Here is a 15,760-nt window from a genome sequence, read left to right as displayed (position 1 = left end):
CCCTCCATGATCATCGTTATTATCAACACCAGTTAAGCAATAACCGAGGGGGGAGAGGAGTACGGGGGGTTTCGAAGAGCAGACGTATAGACGATAGTGGGTGTTGCGATACAGGGGGTGGCACGGTGGCTATGTATCTAAAGAGAGTCAAAAAGTGGAGAGTGAAGGGCAAATGTGGCTGCGGATGTGGATGGGTGCAATCCAGAGCATGTTGTGGATTGCGTTAGTGATTACAAGAACGAACTAATAAAAGTAGACAACGGAAAAACAGAAGAAAGAATGCAAAGCACACACACACAAAATGTCAGAGGAGTAAAAGATAGCGAAGAATCCAATACCCTAGCATTAAGACTAATTGTTTTAATGGAAGATTTGATCATTCAATTTGGATCAGTTTGATTAAAGGAAAGTAGAGCTGAGCGAGAGACACAAAATCTTCAAGGAATTCCGCGGATATAAATTAACTTTCATGTAAATCGAGGCAGAAGATCAGCTTGCTCTCCGTTGAGTTTATTCCCAAAGACAAACTGCGATGCCATATCTGATAGACTTTCCAGTGTCACATCTTTGTTGCATCTGTCAATTGTGTTGTAGCTTCATTTTTGTTTGCCATTCCAGCTTAATCTGTAGTTGCATTCTTTGTTCATCTGTCGCTTAATCCTCAGTGTCAGTAAAATCTGTCGTTTGTAATCCCAAGATTATTCCGAAAGTTAATGGACCCAAACGGAGTGGAGCTTGAGCAAAATGGATACACCATGCACTTGGAGGGACAGGCACAGGCACAGGCACAGGCAGGCACCTGCAAGAGCTGTTAAAGTGTCATTGGGCTGTTGTCATAGTCATTGTCAACGTTGTCGTTATCTTTATTTCGCATCAACGACATTGTCATCATCATCATCATCATCATCATACTCTTAGTCGTAGTCGTTGTCGTTGTCGTTGTCTTCGTCCTCATTGTTGTTGTCGTCATCCTGAAAATCGTCATTCTCGTTGTCGTCATTCTCTGTTCGTCGTTGCTGGTAAGAATATCCTTTGCATGCAGTCCACGGCTCTGTCCAGGCTGCAATGCCCAGACACGGAATGGGGCATTCGACCCGAGCCAGACACAGACACAGACACAGACACAGACCCAGCACCGGGGCCAGGGACCAAGACTCATCATCATTGTCGACAACAGCTATGCCGGCAACAAACAACAAGAACAAGAACAAGAACCAGAACCAGAACAACAATCCAGCCTTCATCAACAATTTGCAGTAAGAAAAACACGAAAAGCGACCAAAACTGGGCGGCATTCACCCACTCTAACACCCAAAACACATGGATAGGCCAAGGTTGCTGCCTGTGCAATGGACAAACACACACAAACACACACACACACACGCAACCATTAGCCGAGGCGGCATCTACATACGACGTATGTACGAGAAGTATTAACGTTACGGATATTTTCCTACCAAATTGCAAACACAGAGAGAGAGAAAGATAGAGAGAGGAGAGGGAGAGGGAGAGGGAGTAAGAGAGAAGCGTTGCACAGCTCACTGATCTAAACCAATTGCCAAAGAGGAGATGGGGAGTACCAAACAGTCAGGGATACAGGGAGGGAGACACGAATACGTAAAGATGCACAGAAACAGGAGAAATGCATGGAGATATGTATGTACATGCGAGCATATAGAAAATAGGGATACGAAGAAGTGAAGCAGCAAAGCGCCTTCTTTAAACGTGTGCCCAATTTCGCACAGACATTTCACTGGTCGCCAATAAAGTTCACATGTCGTGCAGGAACAAACATATCGAGAGGAGTAGGTTATCTCTTTTGGATTAAAATCGATTGAATATTAACTGGATGCAGCTGCCTTTTGCCTAGTAACTAATATTTCAATTCATATTATTTACTACCTAAGTTCATAGCCATCAAAGCCAACGAATGTTGTCAGTTAATATCCCGAAATGAGTAGAAAAATCTGAAAATAAAGTTTGCACCTCTTTGGTGCATTTTGCAAAGAGGAAACTATGTATTTTGGCAGGTACCAACGAAATATCACTCAACAGGGCCAGCAACTAAATACTCAAAGAACAAGTATCTACAAAGTTGAATGCAAAGTCGTAAGTTTGGCAAAGCCCAGACTGACGAAACATGAGGCTTTAAAAGAGACGAATATTAAGCAGGAGCAGAGCTGCCATCAAAGGGTATGTCCTAATGAGACACACCCCACACACAGCCAACAGCAGTAGCAGTAGCAGTAGCGAAACACTGAAACAGAAACGGATCCTGGCAATTACAGGGGCTTGACGGGACAAAGCAACAATGCGTATACGCAATGTCGGCCAAGTGCAGGCAGCGCCAGGAGCCAGGCGACGACAGCACACGAAACACAGACCCCCAACAATGTCGCCGACAGTTGGAGCAAATTAAAGTGGAATTTGCATGCATGAAACTTCTGTTTCTCCCTACCTCACCAGCAAAAATCTTTCCCTATCTCTTTGGCCCTATTTAGCTTTAGTTCTTTCCCTCTTTTTCTGTATTTTCTCTCTCTCTCTCTCTGTCTCTCTGTTGCTCTCTGTAAGTTGCGGCCTGCGTTTTTGTTGTGCCCGTTAGCCGTGGAAGTACAGCGGCTTGCTGTATTTGTGAAAAGGTTTGTAACAGGCACAAGGGTTGGGATAATATTTCCATTAGCCAAATCGAAGCATTTACGTCACGAAATCTCTAAGAAAAGCGCAGGTTCTTGGGTGAAATTTGGTACTTTTCTCCATTTTCATCGCTTAAACGGTATGTTTTAGTCCGATTTCACGACCCTATACATACCCACTTATTTATTTTACCTTTTTGATGGCAACTTAAAACTTGCAAACCCTGACAGACAGCTGCTCAAAAGTTGTTCAGGTCATTTAGAAAGTTTAAAGCTAAAGATGTCGGCATCGCTGTCGCTATTGTTTTTCCTGTTGTTTCTCTCTCTCTCTCTCTCTCTTTCTCTCTATAGTGGCAGTGGCATTACAAGGGTGGGGCATGGCCACGTCAACATTAGCATCAGCATCAGCATCAACATCAGGCGCGCGACCTCCGCGCGACGTTAAGGCTGCTGCGGCCGCTTCTAGGCATAGAAAATTTCCCTCAGCATCTGGACGGCAGCATCAAGGTAGAGTTTACCACAAAAGCGAGAGAGTTGAGAATGAGAATGGAGACTTACATAGAACAGTGTAGAACAGTGGTTGCAATTCATTGATGTTAAATAGAGTAGAAATATTTTTTGTTGTGTTCTAGAAATTTCTTTCTTATTCCCCCATCCATATCCATTTCAACATCCTACTAAGTCAACACTCAAACTAGTGATCCCACAAATTAAGGACAACAAAATCATCATCCACAAATAAATCATTTAAATATATAAACCATTTATCTAGTACCAGTAACACCTATTCTATTTTATCCATTCTATTTTCATTCTATCCCAATTCTATTGTATTTCCTGGCCATATTGCAGCATCGTTTGGTAACGATAAGTGGGCGTGGCAGCTGTGGCAAACAGTATGGGCTGGCAGCTGGGACAGGCTGTATGGCGTCTGGCTTGCGGCTACCGAGGCCGGTTGGTTAGCCAGTGTCTCAGGAGCCGCCGTGCCGCTTCACGTTATTAATATTAAGCCACCGAAACGGGACTGGAATGAAAATGAAAAGCGAACTTTTTTCTGAAGCCAGAAAGAGCGCTCCCGCCCGCCTTCAGAACACCCGCCCAGGACATCATGCATATGTGTGTGCTCGTGGAGGCGCGTGTGTTGTGCCCGCAGCGAAATGGGGCAGGAAACCGGAACATCAAAGTTGTTTAGTCGAGCAGGAGCAGGAGGTGCAAAAAATTACCTGACACAAGCGCAGGCCTAGGTCCAAGACCAGGGACAGGGACAGGCTGTGCCAGTAAGGGACGTTAAACAGATTTCGGTTCTTTTGGGTGCTTGGGGCTTGCTGGGAATTGCAAAATGTCAAGGTGTTGACTACGCGTGTCAAAGTTCACCTTTTGGTAATTGCTGATGGCTCGGCTCGGCTCGCCTTTGTGTCTGTTCGCCTGCCCGTCACGCCCCGTCCCTGCCTCTACGTCTGTGCGGCTTATGAGGTCAAGCGATGGCAAACAACACGGGAGATGCAATATCAAATGACAAGGCACACAGGCAATTACCCATACAAGAGCACCAGCAAGTATGTAAGTTTGCATTTGAGAATCTGTGTAACTGAAATCTGGGACAATGTCTTGGGCGCCCTATTGGGCATGCTGCGGTTGCAGCTTGTGTTTCATTGATTCCATAATAAATGTCCCTCTAATCGATGTGTGCGTGTGTTTGTGTGCCATCGGCCGTCGGGACTAAACAGATTGCCCCATAAAATATGCAGAGCAATGAAGGCGAATGGGAATGGCTTTGAATGCCAGTTAATGGACTTGGATGCTAATGAATCCTCGTGGTTAATGGATTGTTTAGTCAGACGTACAAGGATAATGCGATTATCAAATGAAAAGATACAACAAAAAAAAGAATTTTTAGTTTTTTGAAGGAGTTTTTGAGTTCATTTAGGATATATTTTTGTGGAGAACATATCGATCAATGACTGCATTTGTCGATACATTCAGTTGCAATCGTTCACTTTACTTTGCTTTGCTTTGCACTTCTGATGGACGCAAATATTTGCGTGAAACCTTCGTATCAGCGTCGTTGGTAACCGTTTAGGTGTAACTAATAGCCACGCCCAGTCTCCACCCATCCACGTCCAGCGCCACCCTCCCCTCCTCTCGGTGCTGCTCTTTCGCTTGACGGCGGAAAGATGAGAGCGTAGAAAAAACGATTTAAAATAAATAATTACATAGTTAAGGCAGCTGCTGCTGCAAGTTGTGCGGTCTTCAGGTGCCCTCCCCCTCCCTCAGACACGCAGTCAGAGTCAGATTCACCAGAGTGGGGGCGTGGCCAGTTTGCCAGCAATAAAACTTTATCCCCCTCCCGAGCCAGCCAGCCAGCTCTGAGCATAACGCGACTCGATTTCAATCTCGTTTTGTCCGTAGCAGACCACAAAAGTCGCTCATGTTTATTCAGTGAGTGCTCCCCTCTCGCCCACACACACACACACACACATGTTCTCTGCTCTTGATTTGCTCTCCTTCTCGTTGTTTGACTGTCTGTCTCTGAAGCGGAAGGTGCGGCGGAGTGGTTCGCATATTGTTAACAAGTAAAATTAAAACGTAAATGTTTGAAAATTAGATTTTGGCCCCCAAGTCGCTTTTGTTTAGTTGGCTCTCGCATTTGCACCAAACTCTATTTTCCATCTCCTTCACTGCGTATACCCTTTAACAGATGGGGGGTTATAACAAATCCAATAGGTTTTATTCGTAGGAACTGGTTTAAAAGGAGTGCAATGCAATTACTTTGAAACGATAGTATCTTTTCATGTAAAATATTTCCTGTTTTCAGCTTAATCTTTGCCTTACGGACAAAAAATAAATCTATAAATCCATAGGAGCAATCACTGCGGACAAGTTCCACTAAGAAAACAAAAACTGAATGCCTAAAAATGCATGTAGAGATTTTCCAAGCGATCTTCAAGGGTATCCACAGATATCGCATTAAATATTAGACCTGCATTCGCTTTTGCCTTGTGCTAGTGTGTGTAATAGTCTGTGTGTGTGTGTGTGTGTGTGTGTGTGTGTGTGTGTGTGTGTGTGCAGTGAGGTGTTGCCTAGTTTTCGGCTTGTTAGTTAGTTAAAAGTTTTTGCGTGCAATTAAAATGCTGCGCAAAAAGTTTTCCCTCAACATTGTTCTTAATTTTTTCCTTGGGTTTTTGCAGTTTACCAAAGCCAAATACAAATGAACTGGCATTGTCCCACAGCCAAAAGAGTGTGTGCGTGTGTGTGTGTGTGTGTTCGTATCTGTGCGTAAGTCCTGCTAGCCTGCAGTCAGAAAAGTGTACAAAGTCCTGTGGCAATTGTCTGATTGTTTTCTTAGCCGCAGTAGCACAAGTAGAACGAGTACCTACAGGAGGTGGAGCAGCAGTTCCAGAAGTTGAGCAGAAGGAAGCACCATTCAATGGCAGGAAAGTTCGTTATCAGTGACATTTTGGCGTATAAATAACAAACAGCTCGCTGTTGGCTCGCCCAACATCGTTCATCCTGCAGCCTCTCTACCGGACTCCGGAGAAACTTCCACCAGTTAACAGCTCCCAGTTGCCGTGGCGAACGTGCTGGCAATGACAATTGAAATGAATATTCTAAGCAGCTGGGCCACCGCTCTTCATCTTAGGCCCTCGCCCCCGATTCTTTCCCAAAAAACAGAGAGGGGAACCTCTTCTGCTTGCAGTACGTCGATGTCGAGCAATTAGGGAATGAATCACACAGCTACCGAAAAGATTCAGATCCAGTCTGACAGTCTGGCAGTCTGGCAATTGAAGTAAATAGAAAGAATGCAAATAAAATATGGGGCCCTATCCTCAGGCCAAGCAATAAATATTCGACATTGAAGTTGATTATTTCTTTTGGCCATGCCCCAATGCCCTATGCCCCATGTCCCCATCACTGATGCATCTTCGACGAAAGGTGGTGATGCTTTTATTTACGAGAGCGAACAAGTTGAATTTCTGCCTTAGAGATGAAACATTTATGGTGTTTCATGGCAACAAACAATTTAAATCTTTTACCCAGAGGCCAGGCCGTAAATATTGTACATTGAATGAAGAGTGCGATGTCTTTCAAACAGAATTGTATGTGCCTTCGTTTGCTGTGTATAAAATTATAGATGAAGCATTCTCATTATACTTACAGGAAACTTTTGTTTTTACAGCTGGAGAATAATCCCAGCTCGTTCTCCTCTTTTGTTAAATCAATTGCTGACCGCAAAACCACACCGAAAAAAAATAGAAGAGCATGATGCATGCATGATGCATGTTGCATGACGTTCGTGTGTGTGTGTGTGTGTGTGTGTGTGTGTGTGTGTGTGAGGGTGAGTGCCAAAAGGAACCGCAGAACCCACCGCCATTCACCGAATGACAGAGAATATACATTTGTCTCTTTTGCCGCTGCACTTCAACCCGCCTCTCTCATCCTTCTTTATTTTATGTTTATTTGTCTTTTTTTTCTTGTTCCTCGTGCAGAGAACTGACAAAACTAATTGCCTCAGCGGCCGTAAACAAAAAAGAGAATATTTGCTGCATACTTTGCCGCAACTGTGGGTGAAAGATGGGGATGGGGAAGTGGCAGCGGCAACGGCAACAGGATCTCTCAGAAATCATCATGCCCCAGGCAAATGTGGCAGCAACAGCAACAGCAACAGCCACAGCAACAGAGACAGAAAACACACAAAAATGAACAGCAACAAAAGCCAACAACAAATTGAGAATAAAAATCTTAACAAAATAAGCTAAAAGCTGAAGAGTTGCCGAGCGCATTAAATCATTTCCGCACTGGAGAGCAGGCAGATGATTCTTTTGCCACATCTTCTTGCCACCCGTCTTGTGCTTTTGCTTCTCGCCTTCACCAACCCCACACCACCACACTCTCTTGCTTGTTCCTGTGGCAAGTTGCAAGTTTACCACTATTTATGGGGCTGCAGCATAAAGCGGGGTGGCTGAGAGGGGTAGCAACAACAAAAATATATACACAAAAAAATGAAAAGTGTGTCTCCGTTTCTCTATTTCTCCGAGGCAGAAGCATAAAAATGATTCGCCCGAAAAAAGCAAGAGTATATAAACAGACTTGAGAGGTGCTGTTCTCATTTGCCTAGTCGCAGGATTCGCCAGAAATTAAATGGAAAAAGGTAAGGAAAATATTGTTTGGGTTGCCAAAAGCTGTACAGAGGTCAAGCGATATATTTTTATGATTTCTTTCGAAGAATTATCATACAATTTTCGTGACATCAAAATATAAGAATTAAGGTTGATAAATGCGACGAAAAGCAAGAAACGACAAAGCCACAAAGGAGAGCATACAAAAGTAGATAAGATATAAGAAATAAAACCTTTGAAAGCTTGAAACTCAGAGACCAATGAAACCATTGCGGATCAAAGTAAATGACATCTCACGTAGATCGCTGTGCATGAGAATTCCCCATGCAAAAGCAAAAGTTAGAGCTAGCGTACGAGTGAAATTGTTATTGGGAACACGGTGACAGTCCGATTAGCGCACTCATGTGTGTGCATGTGTAACATATTCAGGCAATTACTGCCATTCAGCGCATTTCAATTCAACTTCAAAACTGGTTCCCATCCAGCATTCCCCATTTGGCCAAACACCCCACCATCTTCAATTCTGCCAGCCATCCCGGCTGTCACTCCTCCGAGCTGTGGTGCAAAAGTAGAAAAAAGCTTTTAAACTTCACTCAAGATTTTTGCCGTTCACGCTCGGCTCGCAAATTTTTTGACTGTTGCCGCTCACTTAGTTTTGCCACTGCCACAGCCACTCCCCTCTCCAGTGCTAGGCTACCATGCTACACTTTGGGGCATGCCATTGCCATGCCCCAACTGTGGCTATTCCCACATCTGCACCATGGCCAAATGAGGCAGGAATTCTGATGTAAAGAGCTGCAATCGCAGGCAACCAAAAGTGGTAATTGGTCTTGTATTAGTACGAAAATTATCATTCGATTTAATTGTAATATTTCATTTTCATTGGAATGATGGATGGGTACATAAATCTCAGCTGCTCAATTACATCTTTGATGAACTAGGAGTTCTATTTTTTACAGCTTCCTTATAATAGCCATTTATAGCCATCCGATATTGTTTGAGCTAGTTATGAGATTATTAAACGTATCGAGAGAACCATCAAATATTAGGTATTGTTTTTTCTACGAACAAATATTTTTGTATAACATTTTTATGAAGAAAATAAATAGAATTTGAGCTGAACTCTCCAATTGCTATTTTTGGTGCCTTTTCCCCACTGTTGTGGCAGCACTCACATAATTTTTGGGCAATGCATGCTGACTGCTTTCACTGCACTGCCACAACATCGCCTCTATCTTTAGCTACTGCTCTTGCTACAGCCAGATACTGCTACTGCTACTGCAACTGCTACTTGTATAGTAGCTTTAGCTACTCCCTACCAATACACTGCTGTGGATACGTAGACTGTACTGTCTTTATCCACGACTCTCTGCCGCTTTATGTACTCACACTCGCCCTCGCACTCACACATAGAGACTCGTATGTTCTGCAACTGCTGGCGTTGTATTGTAGTTGCTTTTCCTTCATCATTTTCTTTCGTTTCCTTCATTTTGTTGCTGGGCTTTTACTTTGTTGAGTGTTGCCTCTGTGTGTGTGTATGTGCGCGTGTGTCTGTCGTTTTTATAAGTCTGTCAAAATGTAGTTCATATATTTTGGCGAAAATTCATTTTGCAGTTGACATAACTTTGTCAGCCCCAATTTATCAACAACAATTAGTAGAGCAGAGCAGGGCAGGGCAGGACTTGACTAACATACTCGCATGGGGCTCAAAGTGCTGATGTGGGTGTGCGGATGGGGTGCAGCTATGTGGGGGCCTGGCAAGTATGTGACAAGTATTTTGAACAAAAACTTTGTCTGCCAAACAGAACCCGACTACAGAGAACACTTGACTTTCTGTGCCCCCCAGAACTTTCCAGAGAGAGAGAGAGAGAGAGAGAGCGCTGGAGAGCTGCAGAGCAAGACATTCGTTCGTTTTGTCGCTGCTGCAGCAGAAGCAGAAGCAGAAGCAACATCCCTTGCGTATGCGTAATATTATAATGCCAAAATAATGTGCATTTGGAAAATTGCTGTCAACCCAAGGCAACGAGCAGCACAGCAACGTCAGTCAGACAGACAGAGACAACAGAGAATTGCTGGGGCAACACATCAATTGTCAAGTGTCAGCTCGGCAGTGCCACTCTGCCTTCCACCCAGCTGGCTTATTAAACTTCAATTTGCAACCCGAATCCAGCACAACAGAAATAACACAAGAACGGAAAAGAAACAGAACTCACCTGTATTCGTGCGACAGGAAGAATGTGCCACGGATGAGGCAACCATTAGGATTCTTGCGCTTTCCATTGAATATTTTCGTATAATGATCGTAGTTGTTCAGATTGACAGCACCATCAAACGTCAGCATAATGATTTGTGGGATCTGCAAGAGAATTAGAAGATGAAACAGAAAATTCACAGCTTGACAGTTAAATCTTGTAAACTGTTGGCATCATTACGTCAGGCCTCCAGCCCCCTGTCAGGCGATTTGCCTAAGAGGAAAATCTCTTAATTATATGATGCTGCTCATTTACATTGCCTCTATCTACATACGATATAAGTATAAGCTGCTGCACATACACTTATGACCGCACGTGTGTGTTGTGAGGGGTCGGGTGTTGTGGGGGTTCGTTCCCAATTAGAGGATTGCCGACCTCAAAATCAGCCGGGCATGGGATGGCATTGGAACCGCAGCAGCAGCTCTAATTGAAGGTTTTGCATTTTGCGTTTGTTTTTCCCCTGTCTACGTTGCCGCCTGGTTGCGCTTTTCCACTTTTCCGCACTTTTCCACCAGCTGGTGGTGCCCCCCCCCCGCACACTGAGCCACCCGTGGCAATTGCCTACTTTTGACTCGTAACGCGAAACTCTTGCAACTTGAGCATTAAACATAATTAGTGGGGCATGTGGCCAGCCAGGCAGCCAGCCAGCCAGCCACCCGGCCAGCCAGTCAGCCAACGAAGCCAGAATCGCAAAACCAAATTCATTTCGAATAATACTCAATAATACACGAAGACAGCAACAAACCGAAAATTCAATTACGAAAATTGGCACCCGAAAAACGCGAAGAAGAAGCTGCTGCTTCTGCTGCTGTGGCTGTTGCAACTTGCAATACTTTAAGTGCAATTCCATAATCAAAGACCTCGGAGAAATGTGGTTAAGGGAAAAGTAAAATAACAAATAATAAACCCAACGAAATGAAGTTCCATAAAAACAGGGTGGGAAAATCAAGGGTGCAAACTCGAAATGTAAATACCCTAGGCCAAAGAGGGATCTCCCAGAATGTTTTTGTTATATATTCCTGAATATTCAGCTGTCTAATCAATCGATTGTCCATCGACTATAGGGTTCAAGGAGTTGTGCAAAAGGTCTTTTAACTTATTCAGCATTCAATTTGCAGTAAAATCACTCGCTTGAGCTGCAACCCCAGACAGCATTAGAGTATAATCTGAGGAGAACCAGCAAGCTGCCATACAGGTTGAACTTGAGGTTGAGCACAAATTCGAAATGCATTTCGACCGAGAGCTGGCCATAAAGGCGTGAGGCACGGCGGCAGAAACCCACTTAACGCTCATTGCAGGACACATAAAAAGGATTATTGTACAAATTCAATATTAATGTGAAGATGATACCTAACCCCAAACGGCCAGACAGCCAGACGGACAGATGGCCAGACGGCCTGCAGCCGGTGTTGGACAGAGCTGGCAAAATTATGCAGAGGCGTGAAACACTCGAGGCATCGGCATCGGCATCGGGCGCGGAGGTCCGGCTTAAGTGCGGCTTAGATGACGGTGGAGTCGTCTCCGACAGCAGCAGCAGCAGCAGTGGCAGCCACCATGCTTGGGATGTGGCTCTGGTGTGGCTCGGTGTGATGCGGCTCCCGACAGCCATTGAAATTGAAATTTTCGCTTCGATTTGACAGCATTTCCTTTGCTTTCGTTTCCCATCCGTTGGTTGGTTTTTCATTTGGTTTCCATCGCATCGCAGCCGTCCCACATCCACTGCTACTTCTACTTCCACTTCCACTTCCACTTCCAATCCCACACTCACTCTCAGATGAATCTTCTTATTGCCTTTGGTGGTCGGTTGGTCGCTCGGTCGAGAGCTTTATTGAAAGGCATATTTCAAAGGCGCGTTTCCGCAAAATGAGTGCAAATCAATTGCAAAACTTTTTTGCGCTCTCGCTAAATTATGAACTAAAAATATTATTGCAAATATAATGAATGTCAGAAGAGAGCGACAGGAAGAAAACGAGAGAGAAGAGAGAGCGATAAGGCTAAAACAAATCATAAAATTTGCCAGCTTGGGCCAAGTTTTTTGGTGGCGTCTATAAGGACCAAAGTGAGGAAAATCCATTGTGTGGCTCTTTGAACTTTATGCGATTGCCATATTGCTGAATCATCCATCGTCTATTACCTATTTCCGTGACCCAAATCGCAGCTCAAGCCTTTGCAAACAAACAGAAACTAGGAGCTTCCCTCAACCTTAGAACCCAAGTAAATTAGCTGGTAGAGCCCATTGAGAACCGATTTGTTGGGGTTTAAAATTATACGAAACGTCGAATATTTTAGAGAGAAAGGATTTGAGGAAGGTTTGGAATTTTTCGGGAATCAAACAATGAAAGAAAAGAGTTCAAGCGAGAGTGATGCGATGAGTCTCGAATTGAGTTTGTGATCATAATTGGAACAAAGGAAACCCATCCAGAGGGTTTTGTGGTAAGTAACTCCAGCTATGATCTTTTGAAATATTTTAAAATTATGAAAAGTAGAGATTAGATGCAATACATTAAGCATGATAGAGAAACTAACTATATGGCCAAATCGAATAGAGGATAAAAGTGATGGGAAACAGAGATACTCAAGTCTCCTGTTGACGCAGCTCGTCACAGATTTCCCGCCCCCTGCCTGCTGCACTTTTCTGTGTGCGCTGATAATTTTCGCCTAATGCGACTCAAGTTTGCACTTTAGTCTTTCAGCAAATATGGCAGCCACCCCGCGCCAGACACCCACCCACCTCTCGAAGGCCATGACAGGCTGGAGGTGGCGGCACCGAAGTTTGCCAGCCACACTGTGGGGAGAGATAGTGCTTGTAGATTGATGATTGTGGGGTGCCTGGGCTGGGTGGCGAATATTTGCATAGCTCAGTTGCTCAATCGCAGCGACAATTGAACGGCTCATTGATTGCACTACCCATGCAGCAATCCACCCCTTCACCCGTCCACCCATTCAGCAGCACTCAGTAGGCACCTCTTAGAAGCACTCCATTCCACCATCCACAAACTTTTTTGTTGACACTGTGCCATCTTTTCATTTCATTTTCTCAAATCAAATTCGATTCGAATTCAAATTGAGCAAAAGCGGTTTGCTAGCCGCAGTTTCAGCCCTTCCCCAACCCATCCCATACACTTAATGCGCGATGGAGTCGATTGTACGACGGCAACTGACTGATTGATAACTCACTGAAGACTCTCTCTTATGACTGTATTTAGGGCCAAATAGGTGTCATTTTCTACGCTTCAAAGTTACTTCGTTTTGGCCCAAAAGGGTGTATAAATGTCTTTACTTTTTTGGTGGCTAGCTATCCGGTTTGCGTTGCGGAAATTGGCCGCACATTGTGAAATGGAGCGAAACGATAATCGAAATGCCAAGACAGACAAAAAAAAAGTAAAAAGAAAGAAAGAAGTGGTAAAAAAAAGTCAAAAACCACACTCTGGGCAGGGGTAGGAAGGAAGGAAGGGAGTAACAGAGGGGCACAGCTGAAGTGTGAAGTTGAAAAGCCGTGGTGGCGCGGGCATACGCTGCGTATGCGTGATGTGTGATGCGTGGTGCGAGGCGAATCCGAATCAAAGCAAGTTTTTGGCATGCGCAAATGAACCGCTTGTTTGCGGTTAATTGAGATGATATTAATTATAATTATGTGCGTACACACACACACACGCATGATTCGCACACAGATCTACACACATGCATAGACACAAAGATTCAGTCAGCAAATGGAATTGTTTTGGGGCTTGCCGCTGCCGCTGCCGCTGCTATTGCCACTGCCGGTTGTCGGTTGCCGCTTGTTGGTGGGAACACGTGTAAGCGCTAATAACACTTAAACAAGCACCCACCCATACAGATACACACACACACATACGCACTGATACATACAACCACTACGAAGAACGGACAGAACGCCGCGGCGTGGGATGGCAGCGGACAGATACACATTTCAATTTCGAAAATTAAGTGGCTCCACTTGCCTTGTTTGTATGTGTGAGTGTGAGTGTGAGTGCGTGTGTGTGTTGTATCCATAAATGTATTTGTATTTGTTTGTCTGCGATTTGCCGCTGCCTGCCACATAAACATCCGCTTTGCTTTCAACTTATATTTGTTTGTGCCGCCTTTTTTTGTGCAGCCAAACGATACTCTACTCGCCAAAAGGGGTTGATCAGCGCGGCAGGAGATGCTTATGGCTGGAGCGCATGTAGCTGGGAGCCACAGAGCATTCAATGTGTCGTTGGAGACCGACTCCCCGCGTTGTTGCCACTGCCTTTGCGAGTGCTCGTGTTATTATGCAAGTGAAACCACAACTAATGTGCACTACAAACTGTCTGTCAATCGCCGAGCAGAAGCCCAGAGCAGGGGGCAGGCGCATACCCGCAGATTGAACTGAGGGTGAAAGATCCACTGCTGATTTTCCGCGCTTTCAAATGCGGGAAAAGCGGGAAATATTTATACACACATAATTTAAAAGCAGAACACGCTGCAAATGATTTCATTTAAAAGTCAACCAACGCGAGTGTGCTATGCGTGCAATGGAAAATGCTTTGGAAAAGGTTAATGGAAAGTTGTGTATGAATCAAAGAGGCACTCTGAGCATCCAGTGGAAGAAAAATGAGTGCCTGAATCCTTCAAGTAGTGCCATTACGTGAGAACTCTGTTTTGATTGCGTTTCCGCAATGCACCTTATATTTAATTAATATTTTTTGTTCATTGAGGTTGAACTGCCAATCAATTGGCATGTGACAAACGCACGCATTACTATTGCAAAGAACTGCAAAATAATTGTTCATATATATTTAGATATTGATTTTTTGCAATGAGTTGAGATTGTGCCACAATCAATTTGCTTTAAACCAAAGCCAAAGGAGTCTTCTGGCTGCTGACTGCCTGCCTCTGCCTCTGCCTCTGCCCCTGCCCCTGCCGCTGCTCCTCTAGGCAGCGCATAACTCTTGGCCAAATAAACAAAGCGTGTACTCGTAGTTATTAAACAGGATATTCGAATCAACAGGGGCAGCAGCAACAGTATGGCAAGGACAAACACGGCAGCGGACAACAAGAGAGAGAGAGCGACGAGCAGGGGCAGCGGGAGTTCTGGACAAAAAGTACGACGAATACAAGAGAACAATTTCCTTATGCAAAGCGACGATAAGAGCAAACCGAATGCAAATACATAGATTTATGACCATGGCCCAAACAGACAGGAGGGAGGTAAAAGCAGGAGGCAGCAGCCAGCCCACACCATCCCACTCAACTGAGAACTCGCTGAGAACTGTAAGCGCTATAGAGAGATAGAGAGAGAAGGATAGCTGCATATATCCCAATCCAAAGCATTTCGCTGCGATTCGATTCGATTCGATTCGATCCACAGCTGCCATAGCCCCAGTTCTGTGTCGTAAAAATAAAAGCTGTCAATGCACTGGAAATTTATCGCCTTGCAAATTAACACTTAAATGCAAATGGGAAAAATGGAAGAGCCAACAAGTAGCAGAGAGCCACTGCACTGAAGGGTTTCACCAAAGGTTCGACTTACGTATAGTCTGTAGGTGAAGCGTGCAGATTTGGTGGAGAGTTGTTTGAGAAAAATTAGTTGGCTCTGATGAGCAGATGAGGATTTTTCAGGGAAAAACACTTAACAACTGATGGCTGAATCAATGGTTAGCCTTACGCTCTGCTAATCGAATGTGTGAACCAGCGCGTGATACCCTAGACACACCTGAGTGGCCACCCATCCAAATGGAATTGTAGCCGTGTTTTTTACAAGATGCGTATATAC

At 44.4% G+C, this 15,760-nt stretch overlaps 1 protein-coding gene across 2 annotated transcripts in view; it reads right to left on the bottom strand.

The window, feature by feature from the left end:
• The window catches only part of LOC117581071, a 43,288-nt gene that overhangs the window by 10,080 nt on the left and 17,448 nt on the right, over positions 1–15,760 (bottom strand). For both annotated transcript variants that reach the window (XM_034267947.1, XM_034267948.1), the window contains one exon: positions 9,964–10,106. In XM_034267947.1, coding sequence (XP_034123838.1) covers positions 9,964–10,106 — 143 coding nt within the window. The remainder of the gene's footprint in view (positions 1–9,963; positions 10,107–15,760) is intronic.

Source organism: Drosophila guanche, unplaced genomic scaffold (assembly GCF_900245975.1).
Source record: "Drosophila guanche unplaced genomic scaffold, DGUA_6, whole genome shotgun sequence".
Lineage (NCBI taxonomy): Eukaryota > Metazoa > Arthropoda > Insecta > Diptera > Drosophilidae > Drosophila > Drosophila guanche.
Note: the sequence above shows the minus strand (reverse complement) of the source record. Positions and strands in the feature narration are given on the sequence as shown.